Source organism: Danio aesculapii, chromosome 21 (assembly GCF_903798145.1).
Source record: "Danio aesculapii chromosome 21, fDanAes4.1, whole genome shotgun sequence".
Classification (NCBI taxonomy): Eukaryota; Metazoa; Chordata; class Actinopteri; order Cypriniformes; family Danionidae; genus Danio; species Danio aesculapii.
In genome coordinates, this window is record NC_079455.1 from 12290931 (window position 1) to 12308689 (window position 17759).

A 17759-nucleotide genomic window follows, 5' to 3' on the forward strand; every position below is an offset into this window, starting at 1 on the left:
CATGTAGTTATTATGCATTGGAAGACACAACTATTCGCTTAGTTAAATCCAGGTGGTGACTTTTTTGGACAGGAAGTGTATTTTGTACATAGACCAACTAGACAGAGCATGTGATGAATATTTTCATGAAAATAAAGACCATTAGCCTTTTTCAGGAGTTAATTTGATTTATTTGAAACATACAACAGAAAAAATGACATGCAAAATAATGTATTCACATTTCATATGCTCACAGTATCTCAAAATCCTTCATTTGTGTTAAAAGCCTGATTTTACATATATTTTTTTAAAAAGAAGCTCCTCATTTTGAAAAGAGGAGTGCAAGTGTTGTATTTTCACATTATTTATCAATGATTTCAAAACTCAGTTTAGTATCTTCTGGACCACATCTATGGATGCTTTAATGAAAACAGCATTGTCTCTGATATAATTCCTTTTCTTCATCTCTTCATGGGAGACAAACTTTGGGTAGCCAAATCCCAGCATGCTCTCATCCAGACAGCCGCCGCGAATACTTCCCAGAGCTCCAGGCCGTGGCCTCTGGAAGTTCTTCCAGGTGGGATCTGGGCTGAAGGTCTCTGTGATGTGTTGGGGTTTGGTGAGCGCCGGATCGCACTGATCCAACAGCGAGAAGGAAACACGGTAAGGGAAAGGCCACTCCAAAAGCCCATCATACTCTCCTGGAAGAACACGAAGGTAGACGGACATGTGCGTGTCCTCGCCGCTGCCATTCCCATTGAGAAAAGCAGACACCTGCAGACGGTAGCCATAGTTGTGGGAGTAGAAAGCAGGACTGAACAATTCCAGACTCCCAGACGTCCTGGTTTTGGCCTCCTGCAGCCGCTGGCTGAAGTCTGTGAGCTTCCAGAGCAGTGTGCCATCTCGACTTCCAGAAAGCTCCTCCACCCGGCGCCGGAGATCCCGCAGCTCCAGCCTCTGGCGGTTCACCAGGCCACACAGGAGAGAGAGGTGCGTCGGTGCAGCCTCTTCAAGGTGTCGTGCCACCCCGGTCTTAGGACTCTATGAGTGCAATAGGGAGAAAGACACAAGCACATGATACGGTGCTGGAGATTTTGATGTTTTTGGAGATATGGAAAAACATTAGACATACAGTAGTCCCAAATCTGTTTTTGTCAATTTGAAAAAGCCCTGCTTTTTAGGTTTAACTGCTTGTTAATGGAAATTTCAGATATCCCACAAAACAAATCATGTACTATCCCAATCCAGGAAGAAAGACGCCCATCCCCTCCCACTCCTGTTTTGTGATTTCTTATTTGGGGGAACTGGTTTTGAATAATAAAGTTTTGAATACAGTATTCACATTGACACCCTTGGTTTAAAAACAATCAAAAATGTAATTATTTTGTTAATTTATTGAACTCAAAGCCAACTTATATGAACAGTGTGCATTTTACGCATTACATTTAATCTAAATCATCCATGCTAAAACACACACACACACACACGCACGCATGCACATGCACATGCACACACACGCACACGCACACACGCACACACACACACACACACACACACACACACACACACACACACACACACACACACACACACACACACACACACACACACACAAAATACACAAACAATGTTTTCATGCTGTCTTTTTTAAGTCATAAAAATGTTTGGTAACTTCAGACCTCACAGAAATTTCAGTGAACATAACTGAAGCATAGTTTTCCTAGAAGGGCATAGTTTTCATCTCTGACTCCATTTTGATTATGATTCTCATGTAGCCTTCTTCTTTTTCATATTATTAGTTGTTGGCACTAGTAATTTTTCAGGACTGCTGAAAAAATGTCAGCCTCTAACAGCCTCCTACACTGCAAATGGCTAAGAAAGTAGTGGTTATTACATGGGTAAAGGTTATAATCAGGGGTAGGTTATTACCTAGTTTATGTATTGCCTAAGAATATAACTGAATAAAACTTGTCACTGTAAAATTTGTACTTAAATTATAGTAAAAACGTTTAGATGTTAAAAACTATTGGTTAGTCTTCTTCATCATCATCAGTGTTTATTAGATAGGACATTCTTATTAATTAGAAACTAGCATTTACACTTTATAAATATTTTATAAATGTTTTTTTACTGCTTCCTAAACTTGTAATTTAAAATATTCAACAAATTAAAGCAAAAGAAAAAGTTTATTAACAATTAACAATTGGCAGCTCATACTCAAGTTTGCCACTAGGTGTCGCTAACTGAAAGCATGACTGAGAATAGTTATAGTGAATGTCAGTTTGTTTCTATTGCACTTTAATATTATCAACTAATACACTGACACACATAAGTGTGACAGATACATTTCATGGCCACATTATTTCTCATCTAAGACATATGTTAAATATGCATAACCGCAGGTCATACCCTGTGTTTGCAGCCAGCCTCTTTGAATGGACAAAGCACCACAGCAGTGCTGCATCCCTCCTTCATATGCGCCATTAAAGTCTCTCGGGTGATTCCTGGTGTGCCGCATCTGTTAGGACACTGCATGGGGAAACGTGGACACTGCTGCTGATGATTCTGTAATGTAAGATCAAGAAATCATTAGATAAATCAAAGACTTTGCGATGGATTGCCTTATGTAACAATTCAGAGGGTATTTAGGGTAGGGCTGCAAATCCCTGACAAGCCCCCATTTTCCTTACATTTCTTTTTTAAACATATAATATTACTGCATACAGTTGTAGGCAAGGTTATTTGACGCTATTAGTTAAATGTAGAAAACGGAAGCAGCTTGAAGCTGAAAGCGCGAGTATGTCTGCGGTCTGGAGGTATTATAAAGTTGATGACGACAACATTGCTATAGCAAACTGTGAGATATGTAAACTTGGGATTGCCTGCTGGGTATTTTAAGTTGAGGTGCTTTTTGTTTTTATATTAAATTTTTCTTATATTTAACAGAGTTGTTGAATGTTAAAATAAGGTGAATTATATCAAAAATAAAGAAACATCCTGGATCTGTTTCTTCGCTCTTCTTTTAATTTTTTATGTATTATAGAAGTATCGGATCAGGTTCGCTATCGGTAAATACTCAAAATCAAATGACTCGTGCTCGAGGGCAAAAAAAACCTGATTGGCACATCCCTAATGGATTTATTTGTGAGTTTTTTCCACAAACGTTATTATTATTGATTAAAAATAAATAATACAATTATCCTACAACCAGAAACCTCAAATAAATGAATACATGTTAGTTTACCAAAGAATAACACAGTGAAATAAGTCACTAAAAGACAAATAGGAGTTATTGCAGTTTTTGTGCTAAAACAATTGATGGCATAATAAATGTAAATAAATGTTTCATATGTAGGATGGTAGAGTATATAGTGCACTGACCTGAATTGTGTCATAGAGGAACTCTTTTTTGCAGTATCTGCAGGGAAGTTTGCGTTTGAGACACTCTGAAACCGAGTGCTGGGGCAAGAGTCTACGCACCATACGAGCACCACATTTATTCTCACAATACACGCTCTCCTCGGGACAAACACCCTGATGATTCTGAAGGAGGACAGAGAGGAACATGAAATAAATATTACTGAGAGTAGGTGCAGAAAAACTTGATTAAATGTGGGTCATATAACAAGCGAGCTCAAAATCATGTGCCTGATATTATATTTAAATAATATATGTGAAACAAGAAAATATGTCAAGTCATTTTTATTTCTATTGCGCTTTTTACCATGTGCTTTGTGTTAAAGCAGCTTAACATAGATGATGAAAAGAGAAAAAAAAGCCATAAATTTATTTCAGATTGAGATACATTCCAGCAAATCAGGCAAGCAGGAAAGCAGTGGTTGAATACTGGTGCAGTTCTAGTTAAATTGCAACGGATTCAGTTCAGTTTAATACGAAGATCAGTGTTCAAGTTCAGCTATATGTGAAATATATATATATATATATATATATATATATATATATATATATATATATATATATATATATATATATATATATATATATATATATATATATATATATATATACACACACAATTATTAGCCCCCCTTTGAATTTTTATTATTATTTTTTTATATTTCCAGAGCAAGGACATTTTCACAGTATGTCTGATAATATCTTTTCTTCTGGAGAAAGTCTTATTTGTTTTATTTCGGCTAAAATAAGAGCAGTTTTTATTTTTTTAAACACCATTTTAAGGTAAAAAATTATTAGCCCCTTCAAGCTATATTATTTTTCGATAGTCTACAGAACAAACCATCATTGTACAGTAACTTGCCTAATTACCATATCCCTCCTAGTTAACCTAATTAACCTAGTTAAGTCTTTAAATGTCACTTTAAGCTGTATAGAAGTGTCTTGAAAAATATATAGTCAAATATTATTTACTGTCATCATGGCAAAGATAAAATAAATTATTAGAAATGAGTTATTAAAACTATTATATTTAGAAATGTGTTGAAAAAATCTCTCCATTAAACAAAAATTAGGGAAAAAAATAATTCAGAGGGGCAAATAATTCTGACTTCAACTGTATGTATGTATGTATATATATATATATATATATATATATATATATATATATATATATATATATATATATATATATATATATATATATATATATATATATATATATATATTGATTTATTATTGTTACATTACATGATGTTTTTGTTACCTGTTACCTGTTTTGTTACCTCTCTTTTTGTTACCTGTTTCTCAGCTAGGTGTTGAGAAGAGGAGGTTAATTAATTGCACCTGCTGCTCGTTGCCCTGCAAGCTTGCTTTCAAAGTGTGGTCTCTCTCCTGCCTGGTTGAGTTGTGAAAGATTATTGTCGCTTTTGTGATTAACTTGTTGAAGTTAAAATCTGTTGTAAAAGCATTTGAAACCGCTTAAACTCTGCCTTTGAAACTTAACTTTGTGTTTGGAAGCCTTAGGGAGGTGGGTGGCATTTTATTTCTAAAACCCTTTTTCTCTTGTTTATGTTTAGTTAGGGAGTTAGTGTACATTTCAGTCGTTAATTTAATTTTACTTTGTCAGTTTAGACAGTTTTACTCCCTAACTAGCTAGAGTATAGGGCTCAAACTCGACTCCTGGAGGGCCGCAGCTCTGCACAGTTTTGCTCCAACTCTAATCAAATACAGCTGATCCAAATAATCAAGGTGTTCAAGGTGTTTCTCAATATGCGTTCTTCAGCAATCTTGCATCCTTGTGTTCTTGTTACGTCATCATCAACTGCCAAAGTTCAATTCCAATACTCAGGACCGCAAGAATGGAGGATGCGTGAAACTTCCCGGATGTGTTCTTAATATTAAGGACGCATGGATGCAGAGTTTAGCACCGAACTCGCTCGTCCCAGAAGTCATTGCGACTGGAGATGGGAAGGGCAGCATTTTATTTAGATTTATTATTAAAGTTCAGAATTTTTTTTTTACCTCAGGAGTTTCCCTACATGAGACGGAGAATATAAACATTACCATGAAAAATCTTAATAAAGGAATAAACACATTAAGGGTTTTTATTTGTATTTGGTTTTTATTTATATTGTGCAACATATATCTGAAAAGTTTTTATGCAGAGTATATATTTTGAAAAGGGGAAAAAACAATAAATCGTTGTATGAATGTAATGTTTATATAATTTTCCATTAAAAACGCGTGAAGGTCATGTGACCATCAGGAAGAACGCACAGGACGCGTTCTCTGTTCTTGCGGTATCCCGAGTTCGTTCTTCCGAGGTGGCATGGCAAGAGCAGTCTTCACAAGAAAACTGTGCAGAACTGTGGCCCTCCAGGAATTGAGTTTGAGACCTATGAGCTAGAGCAGTGGTTCTCAAAGTGGGGGTCGGGACCCCCTGGAGGGTCGCAGGACAATGACAGGGGGTCGCTTGGTGATTTCCAAAAGTCAAATAAATTTTGGAATTACCAAATTTTAACCATAACCCACAGAAAAAAAAAAAAATGTTTTTAATAGTAAAAAACAACAACATGCAAATGAAAAGCCATCAGCCTTTAAATTATTTTTCATAGGATTGTGTGTTTATGTTAGATTAACAGCACAGCAATAACTTAAGCTGCAGCAGATTGATTTTATAGCACCAGGTTAAACTTTCTGACACCTTTATGGCAATTAAATACATTAAAAATAAATACAGGCCACAACTGAACATTGAGGATGATCTCTGAATGGCGGTCTCCAAAATTAAACCAAGAATAGACTTGTGCTGAAAACATTGTGCCCACCAGTCAATTTAGCTGAGGTAAATATTAACCAAATTAATAAATTACTATAAAAATGATATGGTTGTTAGACTGTTGCACTTTTTTGTGTTGTCAATATGCTCATGTTTATATAGGCCTATTGCTGTATGAGCAACGTTTGTATATTTATAACCACCTAAGAGAAATTTGGGGGTTGCGAGTCATCGCCGTTGTTATTGTATTGGTCGCGGGCTAAAAAATGTTTGGGAACCCCTGAGCTAGAGTATACTTTTGTTTGTTGTTTTAACCTTTCCCCCTCCTTAAGCGTACTTTTGCTTCCCAGTTTTGTTTCATCATTGTTCATTTTTGTTAATAAATTCTTTAACTGAATTTGGTGTGTTGTCGTGAAGGCAGGGGACAGATCACACTCACCCCAACCTACATTAAACTTTTCAATAAAGTTTTACTCATTCGTCACCAATAAATGTTTTAATCATTTAAAATATAATGAAATTTAGTCTGATCACTTATTTTATTTGCTTTTATTTACATAATATTAAATTTTTTATGCAGTTTAAAATGTTGTTTGATTTTTACATAAAATATATCCGTTGTGCTAAATGACAATTGAACATTATTGAACACATAGGTTTATGTATTTTTCCATAAAATGAAAATTGTTGCATGTTATTTAAAACATTAAAAAAGGAGACATGTTATTGGCATATAATTCCTTTCTATGTTTATAAAATCCCTTTTGTAAATTGAATAGATGCCGACTCCCATCTTTAACTATTTACCAGGCTGTTACAATAAAATTATTAAAGCTCGAATGTTGTATTTTTGTTTGTATTAGTTATTTCATTTCATTTCTAGCTGCCAAAACCCTTAGAGTAAATGTAAGCCTGATTTAAACATTGTTCATGTTGATATTAATACATAGCAATCCCAAAATTATCATCACCATCACTAAAATATACTAAACTTATAGCTGCACTAAGCAATTTAAAAAATAAAAATAAGTCCCTTGCAGCCACTCAGCAGAAAAGGGCGCGTCTAGTAACTATATCAAGGGGCGAGGTCTTGTTGGGTTATGGCTGTTCGATTTTGTGCTTTCAAATATCAACATTAATGTTAAAATGTTGTGCAATTAAACATTGTGCTACAGTATAAAAAAGAACTGTGATGGTAAGAAAGCAGTAATGGAGGAATGCTCATGTCTGACCTCGTACGCCTCTCCGGTGAACTCTTCTCCACAGTGATCGCAGTGAAGTTTCCTCTTAGCACAGTCGTGCTGCAGGTGCTCAGGCAATTCACGACGCAGCAGTTTCACAGAGCAGCGGTTTGGACACGACACTACGTTAAACTCACACACCGACAAATGGGCCTGCAGGAGAACACCGAACATTATTTCAAAATTAAAGATATCTGAGTGATTATTGCATGTTTTGCTTTCGAAGACATTTGTGCTAAGTCAATTTAACTGATCAGGCTTACAGGAGTGGGTTAACTTTAAAAGATAACTTGGACAAAGCATTTCGCATGCATCCATTCAGTTCAAAATCTTTAGACATTCATCAATCTATGCAGGAATAACTAGCAAAGCTTAGCAAATAACCTAATTGTAGCTTACAGTCATACAAGAACGATTGGTACTACAAAGTGTTAATTATGAACAGGACGTTTTTAAAGCTGCTTTTCCACTACATAGTATGGTATGTTTTGGCTCATTTCAGTTTGGTGTAGATTAACTCGGTTTGCATTTCCACTGCAGTTTAGTACTGCTTAAATTTGGTTGGGACCCTTGCTATAGTTGCTCTTAAATTCTGGGTCATTCCATCCAGCTCTGCCTTGATTTGCTCCTCGCCTACCAACGAGAGAATGTCTGGACTTTTTTAACTAAGCACGATAATTACTTTTTTATTTATTTATTTTTTTACATCTTTTACTTGCGGTGGATTAAAAATGTTTTTTTTTGTGCAAACAAACAATTTATGTTGTAAACCCAGTGATGCTGGTAGAGACGATTCTACCAAAATATGACCAATCTGTAATGAGCAGTGTGTCTACGTCACATTTTGGTAATAGTATGGCTTGCTTGGAACCTCACCTGAGGTGGCACTAAAACGTACCAGTTACAAGGTGTAAAAGCAGTAGAAAAGGCCCCAAGGTGAGCCGTACTAAACCAAACCGTGCTCTACCATGCAGTGAAAAGCACCTTAAGTTCCAAGGTTTTTTAAGTTTCCAAATTGGGAGCCTATCTTTGGGGAAAAAAAAGTGGCTGTTAAAATTAGATGCAGTGGGTGAACCATCTGTACTAACAATAAAAATGCTGAAATATACTTAATTATTTTTGTCATTTACAACAAAATTATTAAGTTCTGTTTGCATTTTTTTTATCCTCATCTAGATCAGTGTTTCTCAACCACGGAGGACCACCAACACTACATGTTTTGGATGTCTCTTTTGTCTGTCAGGCCCATTATACCGTAGGTGCTTCAGTCTGCTAATGAGCTGATGATCTGAATCAGGTGTGTTTGATTTAGGAGACATGAAAAATGTATAGAGCTGGAGGTCCTCCAGAAACATGTTTGAGAAACATTGATCTAGATCATCTATATACAGCTGAAGTCAGAATTATTAGCCCCCCTTTGATTTTTTTTCTTCTTTTTTAAATATCTCCCAAATGATGTTTAACAGAGCAAGGAAATTTTCACAATAACAAAAGTCTTATTTGTTTTATTTCGGCTAGAATAAAAAGTTTTACATTTTTTAAAATTCATTTTAAGGTCAAAATTAAGCATTTAAGCATTTTTTTTTCGATAGTCTACAGAACAAACCATCGTTATACAATAACTTGCCTAATTACCCTAACCTGCCTAGTTAACCTAATTAACCTAGTTAAGCCTTTAAATGTCACTTTAAGCTGTATAGAAGTATCTTGAAACATATCTAGTCAAATATTATTTACTGTCATCATGGCAAGATAAAATAAATCAGTTATTAGAGATGAGTTATTAAAACTATTATGTTTAGAAATATGTTGAAAAAATCAGGGGGGCTAATAAGTCTGACTTCAACTGTATATGCTAAGATTTGATTGGGTACAATTTTGAAAAATTGTTTTTTAACAAGTCTAATGCAGAAAAAATGTACTATTGAGAAATGTATGCAAAATGTTATTTTAAAGTTTTAATAGGTAAACTTAATTTAAAGTATAGTCATGAGTTTACTCTTCAGCGTCACATGATCTTTCAGAATGTCTTACGTCCCCCTCACTTTTAGACACAGACCATTTAAAAACAGGTAATTAAGAATGTAAACCTTTGGGTATGATAGCACTTTAAATGTTTTTTTTTTTATTTCAGGCCTCCAAAATTCCATTGTAATGACAATGAAGGTTTAAAACACATACTCTTTAGTAAAAATAGTTTTGTGAATAGGCTAACTGCTGTTTTTTTGTGTGTTGAATGCCATGCAGAGCAATAGGCTAGCACTTCCCTGGGATTCCAGAAACCATACAGAAACCACAATCAGAAGGCTGTGTGCACAAGCATCTACAAGTATGGCTGAGATCTGTGTTTGTATGTACATACTGTAATAGGCCATGTTTTTCACCTGAAGGAGCTTGTTCTGTGCAGTCCAGCGACAGCCCTCCTCACTGTGGATACAGCGAATGGGCAGGGAGAGAATCTGCTGTTCCAGCTCCATGTCTGGAAAAATCTGCAATGACAATAACACATTCATGAATATGTACTGGAGTAAAACATGCAACATTTGAAAAGCATAGCAGTCTATTTAAAGTGTTAGTTTACACCCAAATTAACATTTTTCCTGAGACATTCAAAGTCCAGAAAAGGAACCAAAGACATTGACATTTTAAGGATAAAATTATTAGCCCCTTTAAGCTATATATTTTTCGATTTGTCTACAAAACAAACCATCGTTATACAATAACTTCCCTACTTACTCTAACCTGCCTAGTTAACCTAGTTAAGCCTTTAAATGTCACTTTAAGCTGTATAGAAGTGTCTTGAAAAATATCTAGTAAAATATTATTCACTTTCATCATGGCAGAGATAAAATAAATCAGTTATTAGAGATGAGATATTAAAACTATTATGTTTAGAAAGGTGCTAAAAAGATCTTTTCTCTGTTAAACAGAAAAAGGGGGGAAAATATACAGGGAGGGGGGGTAAATAATTCAGGGGGGCTAATAATTCTGACTTCAACTGTATATTTATTATGTATATATAATACACATTCATACATAAAAATGAAATGACAATATCCTGTACACAACAAAAATATTTATATTCATTCATTCATTTATTTAGGCAAAGTCTCTATTTCAGAGGTCGCCACGGCGGAATAAATCTCCAACTATTCCAGCATGTTTTACGCAGCGGATACCCTTCAAGCTGCAACCCAGTACTGGGAAATGCCCACACACTCTCATTCACACAGAGTCTACCCTACGGCCAATTTAGTTTATTCAATTCACCTATAGCACATGTCTTTGGACTTGTGAGGGAAACCGAAGCACGGGGAGTAAACCAATGCCCAAACGGGGAGAACATGCAAACTCCACAGAGAAACACCTCCTGGCCCAGCCGGGACTCAAACCAGCGACCTTCTTGTTATGAGGTGACAGTGCTAACCACTGAGCCACCGCATTGTCCCCCCCAAAAAATATTTACATAGATATTTAAATTTTGATGTATTATTTGTATCTTACAAGTATATATTTTATATCTAAATATAAATAAACATATGCATGCATATGTGTATTTATATATACATAATAATTATGCAGAGCACACACATATATTATGTATACACAAACCTTTATTTTGGATGTGATTCATCTTTGCACAGCAGTAATTTTAATGAGTACTCACTTTTGCATAATCCAGTGGCAGCTGGTCTTCTGGGCACGTGAACACTCCTTCACTATTTAAATACATTAAAAAAGTGAGTCAGATTATTGAATCTGTATGGTAATATCAATGATATTGTAAAAGCTACATTGCATATTTTGGGACTGTCAATGAAGAATCTCCATAGAAAATATGTTTATAAATTTACAGTGTAAAAACTCTGTAAATTATCAGTTTTCTGTTGTTTATTAGTATTTCCCTGTTTATTTTGCTTTTGAATTGCATTATGGGACCTTGATCTTTCTTCCAACAACTTTTAACCTTAAAAACTTCAAGAAAGTGACTTTTATTGACATTTTCAATAGTTTAAAGTGATATACTGTCTGTGTTTGTGTTGTATATTACCCTACAAAAACCTTATAATACATTGAAAGTACATTTTACATTTTACAGACATATTTCTCCAAATATTATTTCTTATACATTATATTGTTTCAAACTACAAAAAAAATGTCAATAAATGTCACTTTGTGAAACTGTAGAGTTGAATTTTTAACATCAAAAGTTGACTGAGCCAAGATTAATGTCCCATAATGCAATTCACAACCGTAAATAAATGGAAAACACTTCTGAATCACAAAATATGAAAATTGCTAATGAACATATACTGTTTTACAATGTATAATGGCAACAAAGAAACAAAACTGGAACTCACTATAAAAGCAAGTCTTTCAATCACATTTTTTTTCAGATGCTGAATTTGTTTTGTGTTTTTGCTTTTCAACATAACAGAAAGCAACACTTACTGTACACGGGAATGTGTTAGAATGTGATTTGCATTTGCTGAACTTTTACATGATATGTTTTAGGTTAAAAAACTGCCTCCGACTGAAGCCTCCACATCATGAAGCCTGAATGATTCACAGTGGAATTGATTTGACAGGAACTGGAGAATCACCTCCTACACCACAGGCTGACGGAGGCCTTCAGGAGGACGACACTGAATCATCCCTCACATACATAACATGGGGAAGCAGAACGACCAACACCACATATATTAATAGAGCTGCGATCTTTCCATTACGTGTGACACTGAAGCACAGCGTCATTTCAAAATCCTGTTGGGAATTTTCACAAAAGTCCAGAGGAGCTTCATCATAAGAAGATGGAAAATCCAACTGCTGCATTTTTGAGGCATGCCCATACTTGTGCAACTTTATTTAAAATGACATAAAAACTGCACACATAGTGACTTTAATAAAGATCTTTCATTATTTGAATGCTGTTGCAGTTTTTGCAACCCAATTTAATACACGTTTTTTAAAATGACAAGATTTGTCAGAAGTGACATGTGTTGTTTCTAATGCAACAAATTTTTTGATAATGAAATATGGTCATTTTTGGTGAAATTTGTTGAGTTCATTGATAAATATTTGCTTAAGATATCCTCTTCATTAAAATCATGATATTTTCAAATGGAAAACCAAAACAAAGGCTTTCATTTAAATTTTAAATATTGATTATTGAATTGTAAATTTCTATTAAGTAAAAAAGCATATTACTGCATAAAAACTTGTTTATTGTAATTATTTAATAAAAAGGATAAATCTAAATTTGTAAAATGTAAACTAAGCAGTCTATCTCTGTAACACGCTGTATATATAGAGTTTATTATTGGAAACATTATTAAAAATAAAATATGTAAATGAATTTTATATTTATATTATTTTAATTCTAAACTCTTTCTATTCAAAGAATGAATTTCTACTAATGAAAATAAGAAATTAATGACATAAAAAATTAGATATTACTGCCATAAATGTCCATTTATATTTACGTATGTATTTATTTGTTTGCATGTTTGTTCAAATAAAACTGTGACATTTAAAAAATGTAAATTAAGCAAACCAGGGCATCACGGTGGCACAGTGGGTAGCACCATCGCCTCACAACAAAAATGTCGCTGGTTCGAGCCTCAGCTGGGCCAGTTGGCATTTCTGTATGGAGTTTGCATGTTCTCCCCGTGTTGGCATGGGTCTCCTCAGGGTGCTTCGGTTTCCCCCAAAGTCCAAAGAAATGCGGTATAAGTGAACTGAATAAGCTAACTTGGCCATCGTGTACGTGTGTGTGAAAGAGTGTGTATAGGTGTTTCCCAGTGTTGGGTTGCGACAGGAAGGCCATCTGCTGTGTAATAACATATGCTGGATAAGTTGGCGGTTCATTCCGTTGTGGCAACCCCTGATTAATAAAGGGACTAAAGCCGAAAAGAGAATGAATGAATGAAATTAAGAAAACTATATATATATATATATATATATATATATATATATATATATATATATATATAAACATTTAATAAGGAACTCTAATTTTTTTTTATAGTAGCTTAATTAATATAAAAACCTTTCATTGTCAAATCATGACTTTTTCTACTAAAGGAAAAACACTGGCAAAAACAATACATTTAATTTCAATGTAATTTAAACTATATAAAGTTTTACAATTCATAAAGTGTGAACAAAACAAACACGTTTTGTCATGTCTTATTTTGTTCAGGACACTCAGTGAGTCAGAACTGCAGATGGGGCACCTCAAGGCAGATGCATGCTTTATCATGTTCACCAATGTGCCAATTTAATATCATAAATATAACCATATTTTATATACACCTATCAGTATAGCTATTACTAAAAGAGCAGACAAATCATACAATAATTTATCCTCTAAATACCTCTCGATGGTCATGTTTTAAATCACTGCGTGAATTGTCTGACAAACAGCAATCGAATATAATCTGTGAATTAAGTGTAAGCGTGTACGTGATTGTATGTGAATGGACAAGACTTTCAGTCACTGTGAAAACATCCACAGGACAATGATTGTCATTGTTTCAGCCTTTTCAAGCAGCGCGACTGATATTTATATGTCTACTCGTCAGAAAAGAGATGGAATGCAAAGAATGGGTCATAACCCAAAACTGCATGCTTATAGTTGAGCAATACTACCAAATAAACTGACTCACTACATACTTTCTTTCCTAGTAAACCCTTCAGGCTCTCTTCAGACCGCATCCAAAAAATACGAGCAGGTTTCTGTGGCAGTCTGAATATACTCGCATCTCTTCTTAAACTTTAAAATGTAACATAGGAACGCACGTCATTTTATGTCAAAGTTGCAAAGTAAAACTGTCAGTTCAGAGACCGACAGACAGTCTGTAGCCTGAGGGATTTAGTGCAGCTCGGACATCTTGCTCGGCCTGTTTGGCGTTTGTTTATTGTACTTTGTCATACAGGCAATTATTTTTAAGTGATGCTTTTTACATAGACAATTAAACACATCTATTCAATTATCTTAAAAACACATTAGAAATGCAGATGGTAACTTGAAGACATTTTCAATTTACGAACTCTAATCAAAAATTTGTTTAATAAAGGTTTTTTTGTTGGATACTGAAACTACAAGATAAATAAATAAATAAACAAACAAACAAATAAATAAATCTAATTATTATGCTTTGTTTTAGCAGTATTACCTTTTCATTGTGTATTAGTCACATTTTAAATAGCTCAAAGACCCATTACCAAAAAAACAAAACAAACAAACAAAACAAATAAATAAATAAATATTATTATTTTTTAATTACTACTTGTATTGTGGACGCATCACCTTTTTGGGTCTGTATTAAGCTTTTTTTTAATTCAATGGTCCATCACTAAACAAACAAACAAACAAATGAATAAATACTTATTATTTTTAAATTATGCCTTATATTAGTACACATAAAATTTATATATATATATATATATATATATATATATATATATATATATATATATATATATATATATATATATATATATATATAATGCTTTGTATTGTGGCAGCATCACCTTTTCAGGTGTGTATTAGTCCCATTTTATCCACCAATTTTTTCTTTTCACACACACAGTATATTTATAAGCTTATTTTTATCATAGCCATTGCTTGTCATTGTTAGAGCGTTTCACATCTTTGAGGTAATCACATATTTTAAAGTTTCAAAGTAAATACAGTATATTTAAAAAGTGTAATATTAAAATATATTTATATTAATTATACTTTGGTTTATATTTGGAATTTCGTATTTATGGAATGTCTAATATGTTATGTTTTAGTTATTGTATTAGCATTATTTGTTGTATAATTATCTACATATAGGTTAACAGATTTGAATAATTTTTATTTCCGTTTTAGCTATTAGAGTTTAAATACCTTATCAAGTAAATAGCATTAGTTTTTATTTCACGTTTTTGTATTTTTCAACATCATTAAATGTATAAAATATATTTAAAGTAAGCTACATTTTGAAGTCATGTTTTTGTTATTATAGTCTATTGCATACAAATAGATTTAGAGACTACATGTTTTAAACTACATACAAAACATTTCAATACAACTAAAATTATTTCTAACCATTTGTATTGCTTCTTTTTTCTTCTTCTTTATTGTTTTCTCCCCCTTTCATTATTTATCAGTGACCCAGATGATATTCTGATCTGAACACTTACTATCCAGTCAGTGTTTTACAGGGAGTCAGGGACGTCACGTGGACATCACAGCGTGCGTTAAACATTGACTTTGCATATATTTCCATTATTCTTTGCCATGTAGTGTGTGTGTGCGTGTGAGAGAGAAAGAGAGCAAGTGTAGTTTTACCTGAGGTACTCCTGCAGGCAGGTGTCGCAGAAGCGGTGTCCGCAGGTGGAGACCTGCACCGGCTCCCGCATCGGCTTCTCGCACAGCGGGCAGTAAAACCTCCGGCGCGGTCTCTCCAGAAACTTCAGATCCAGACCCGGCATTATAGAGAGCCGCTGCGCAGTGTAATACTGCTGAGATACAACTTTACCAATGACGTGAGGTCCAGAGGTGAGGAATTCTGTGAGAAGGTTAATGGTTTATTCACCGGTGTGACAGTGACAAGGCTGTCGGTGATTTCCGTGTTGAGCAGAGCAGGTGAAGCTCAATGTTTACTGTTCAACTGTCCGTCCGCTCAATGCCCCGCCCACATCAGTCTCAGGGGGCGGGGCTACATACTACACACCTGTCACTGTAAGCGTGCTCATATTGCTTTTACTTCAAATAATCTGATATGCTTTTTGCTTTTAAAACGTCCATTATTATAATATAAGAAATTATTTTAAGAGCTGAGGTATATTTTAGGTACATCAAAACAAAATAAACACTGTTGGGCAACTTTTTTTATATTAGTCTCACTGAGACTATTCTTTTTATTAAAACGTATTCAGTATACTTCAGCTTAGTCCTTGGTTTGTCAGTGGTTGCTACAGTGGAATGAACCGCCAATTGCTTTGGCATGTGTTTTATGTGGCAGATTCCCTTTTAGCTGCAATTTTTATTAAACATTTTATTAATGGTAAATATTCAGATTGAATATTCAGATCAGAAGAGTTCAGATGCAAAAACCTCTAAATGCCATCTGAAATGTTCTCCTAAAATGACCATTTTTGGAAGCCTTCTATATTTATGTTCAGTTATTTCACTTTGAAGGCAATGAAAATAACTTATTTGTCACTATAAAAGTAAAATTATTTAGGCTACACACAGGAGTCGGAGAAAAATGTAAATTTTAGAGGAACATATCAGATGGCTTTTAGAGGTTTGTGCATCTAAACTCTTCAATTATTAGCTATCTGTAATTTAATAGGCTGTCTATATACAATGTTTGTTCATTCTTTATTTCAGTATATTATTATTATTTATTAATTTTTATTTTTTCCATTTTAATAGTATATATTTAGACCATTTGTGATTGTTAAAGTTTTATAAAGTATGAAGACATTTTTATTTCAATTTTAGCTTCCTTATTCCTTTATTTAATCACTTTAATAGTTACAACATTTAGCCATTTTGTTGTGTTGTCACAACTTCTGAATTGACCTACTTTATTAAAGATTATGTTAATTGGAGTTATTTGGATCCAGTCGAAACTAAATGCAAATTTTAAATTAGTGCTCTATTGTAACATAGTTTATTTATTTATTATAATGATAAATTTTGACTCACTTTTTATTTATACTTTTTAATAAAGATAAATATATAAATGTTTTTTATATATTTTATTTTATTAATAAAATATTGTTTTAATACCAATAACATGCTGAGTTTACGAACTGTGCTGCCATTGCGCTTAACAAAATCAGTGCCACCAAGACAACAATAAATAAGACATATCGTGTCTCTGTCCTCCTCATTGTCCACCTGTCTCCAGTGTCATGTTGACATCTGACACCTCAACACCTCCACAGGCCATCCCAACTCAAACAACACCAAAAACCTGAGTCTCAGCAGTGAGAGGTGTTCATTTACCACACGCTCTCTTATTTACCAAACATATGTGTTTTTCAAGACTCTCCAAACATGCTTAAAGTGCTATATTTACTGTACATCTCATCTGAAGTCTATTTTTTTTACAAGTCTGTAAACGTAGCCTTTACACAGTTTCATCGAAACAGGTTTCATGTTGCAGAACCTGTTTTACTTCCTCGTTCCAGCAGGGAATATTCAGGTTGACCTTGGACTCCTTAAAACAACAAAAAACTTAAAAGAGCACAGCAAGATCAGAATATCTGTGTTAAACTCCTTGTTGAAAGCTTGTTTTCCTGTTTGATATGTGAAAGCTGTTACACAACTCTTGCAT

The 17759-nt window shown here is 34.0% G+C and overlaps 1 protein-coding gene across 1 annotated transcript; it reads right to left on the bottom strand.

The window, feature by feature from the left end:
* Window positions 1-174: 174 nt before the first annotated feature.
* traf4b (tnf receptor-associated factor 4b) lies at window positions 175-16074 on the bottom strand. The gene is made up of 7 exons (XM_056447017.1): window positions 15758-16074; window positions 11084-11135; window positions 9801-9905; window positions 7408-7569; window positions 3361-3522; window positions 2389-2544; window positions 175-1020 (listed from the first exon to the last, which is right to left on the bottom strand). Exons 1-7 carry the CDS (start codon window positions 15898-15900, stop codon window positions 364-366), a joined length of 1437 nt encoding a protein of 478 aa, XP_056302992.1. The 5' UTR covers window positions 15901-16074; the 3' UTR covers window positions 175-363.
* Between the last annotated feature and the right edge of the window lie 1685 nt (window positions 16075-17759).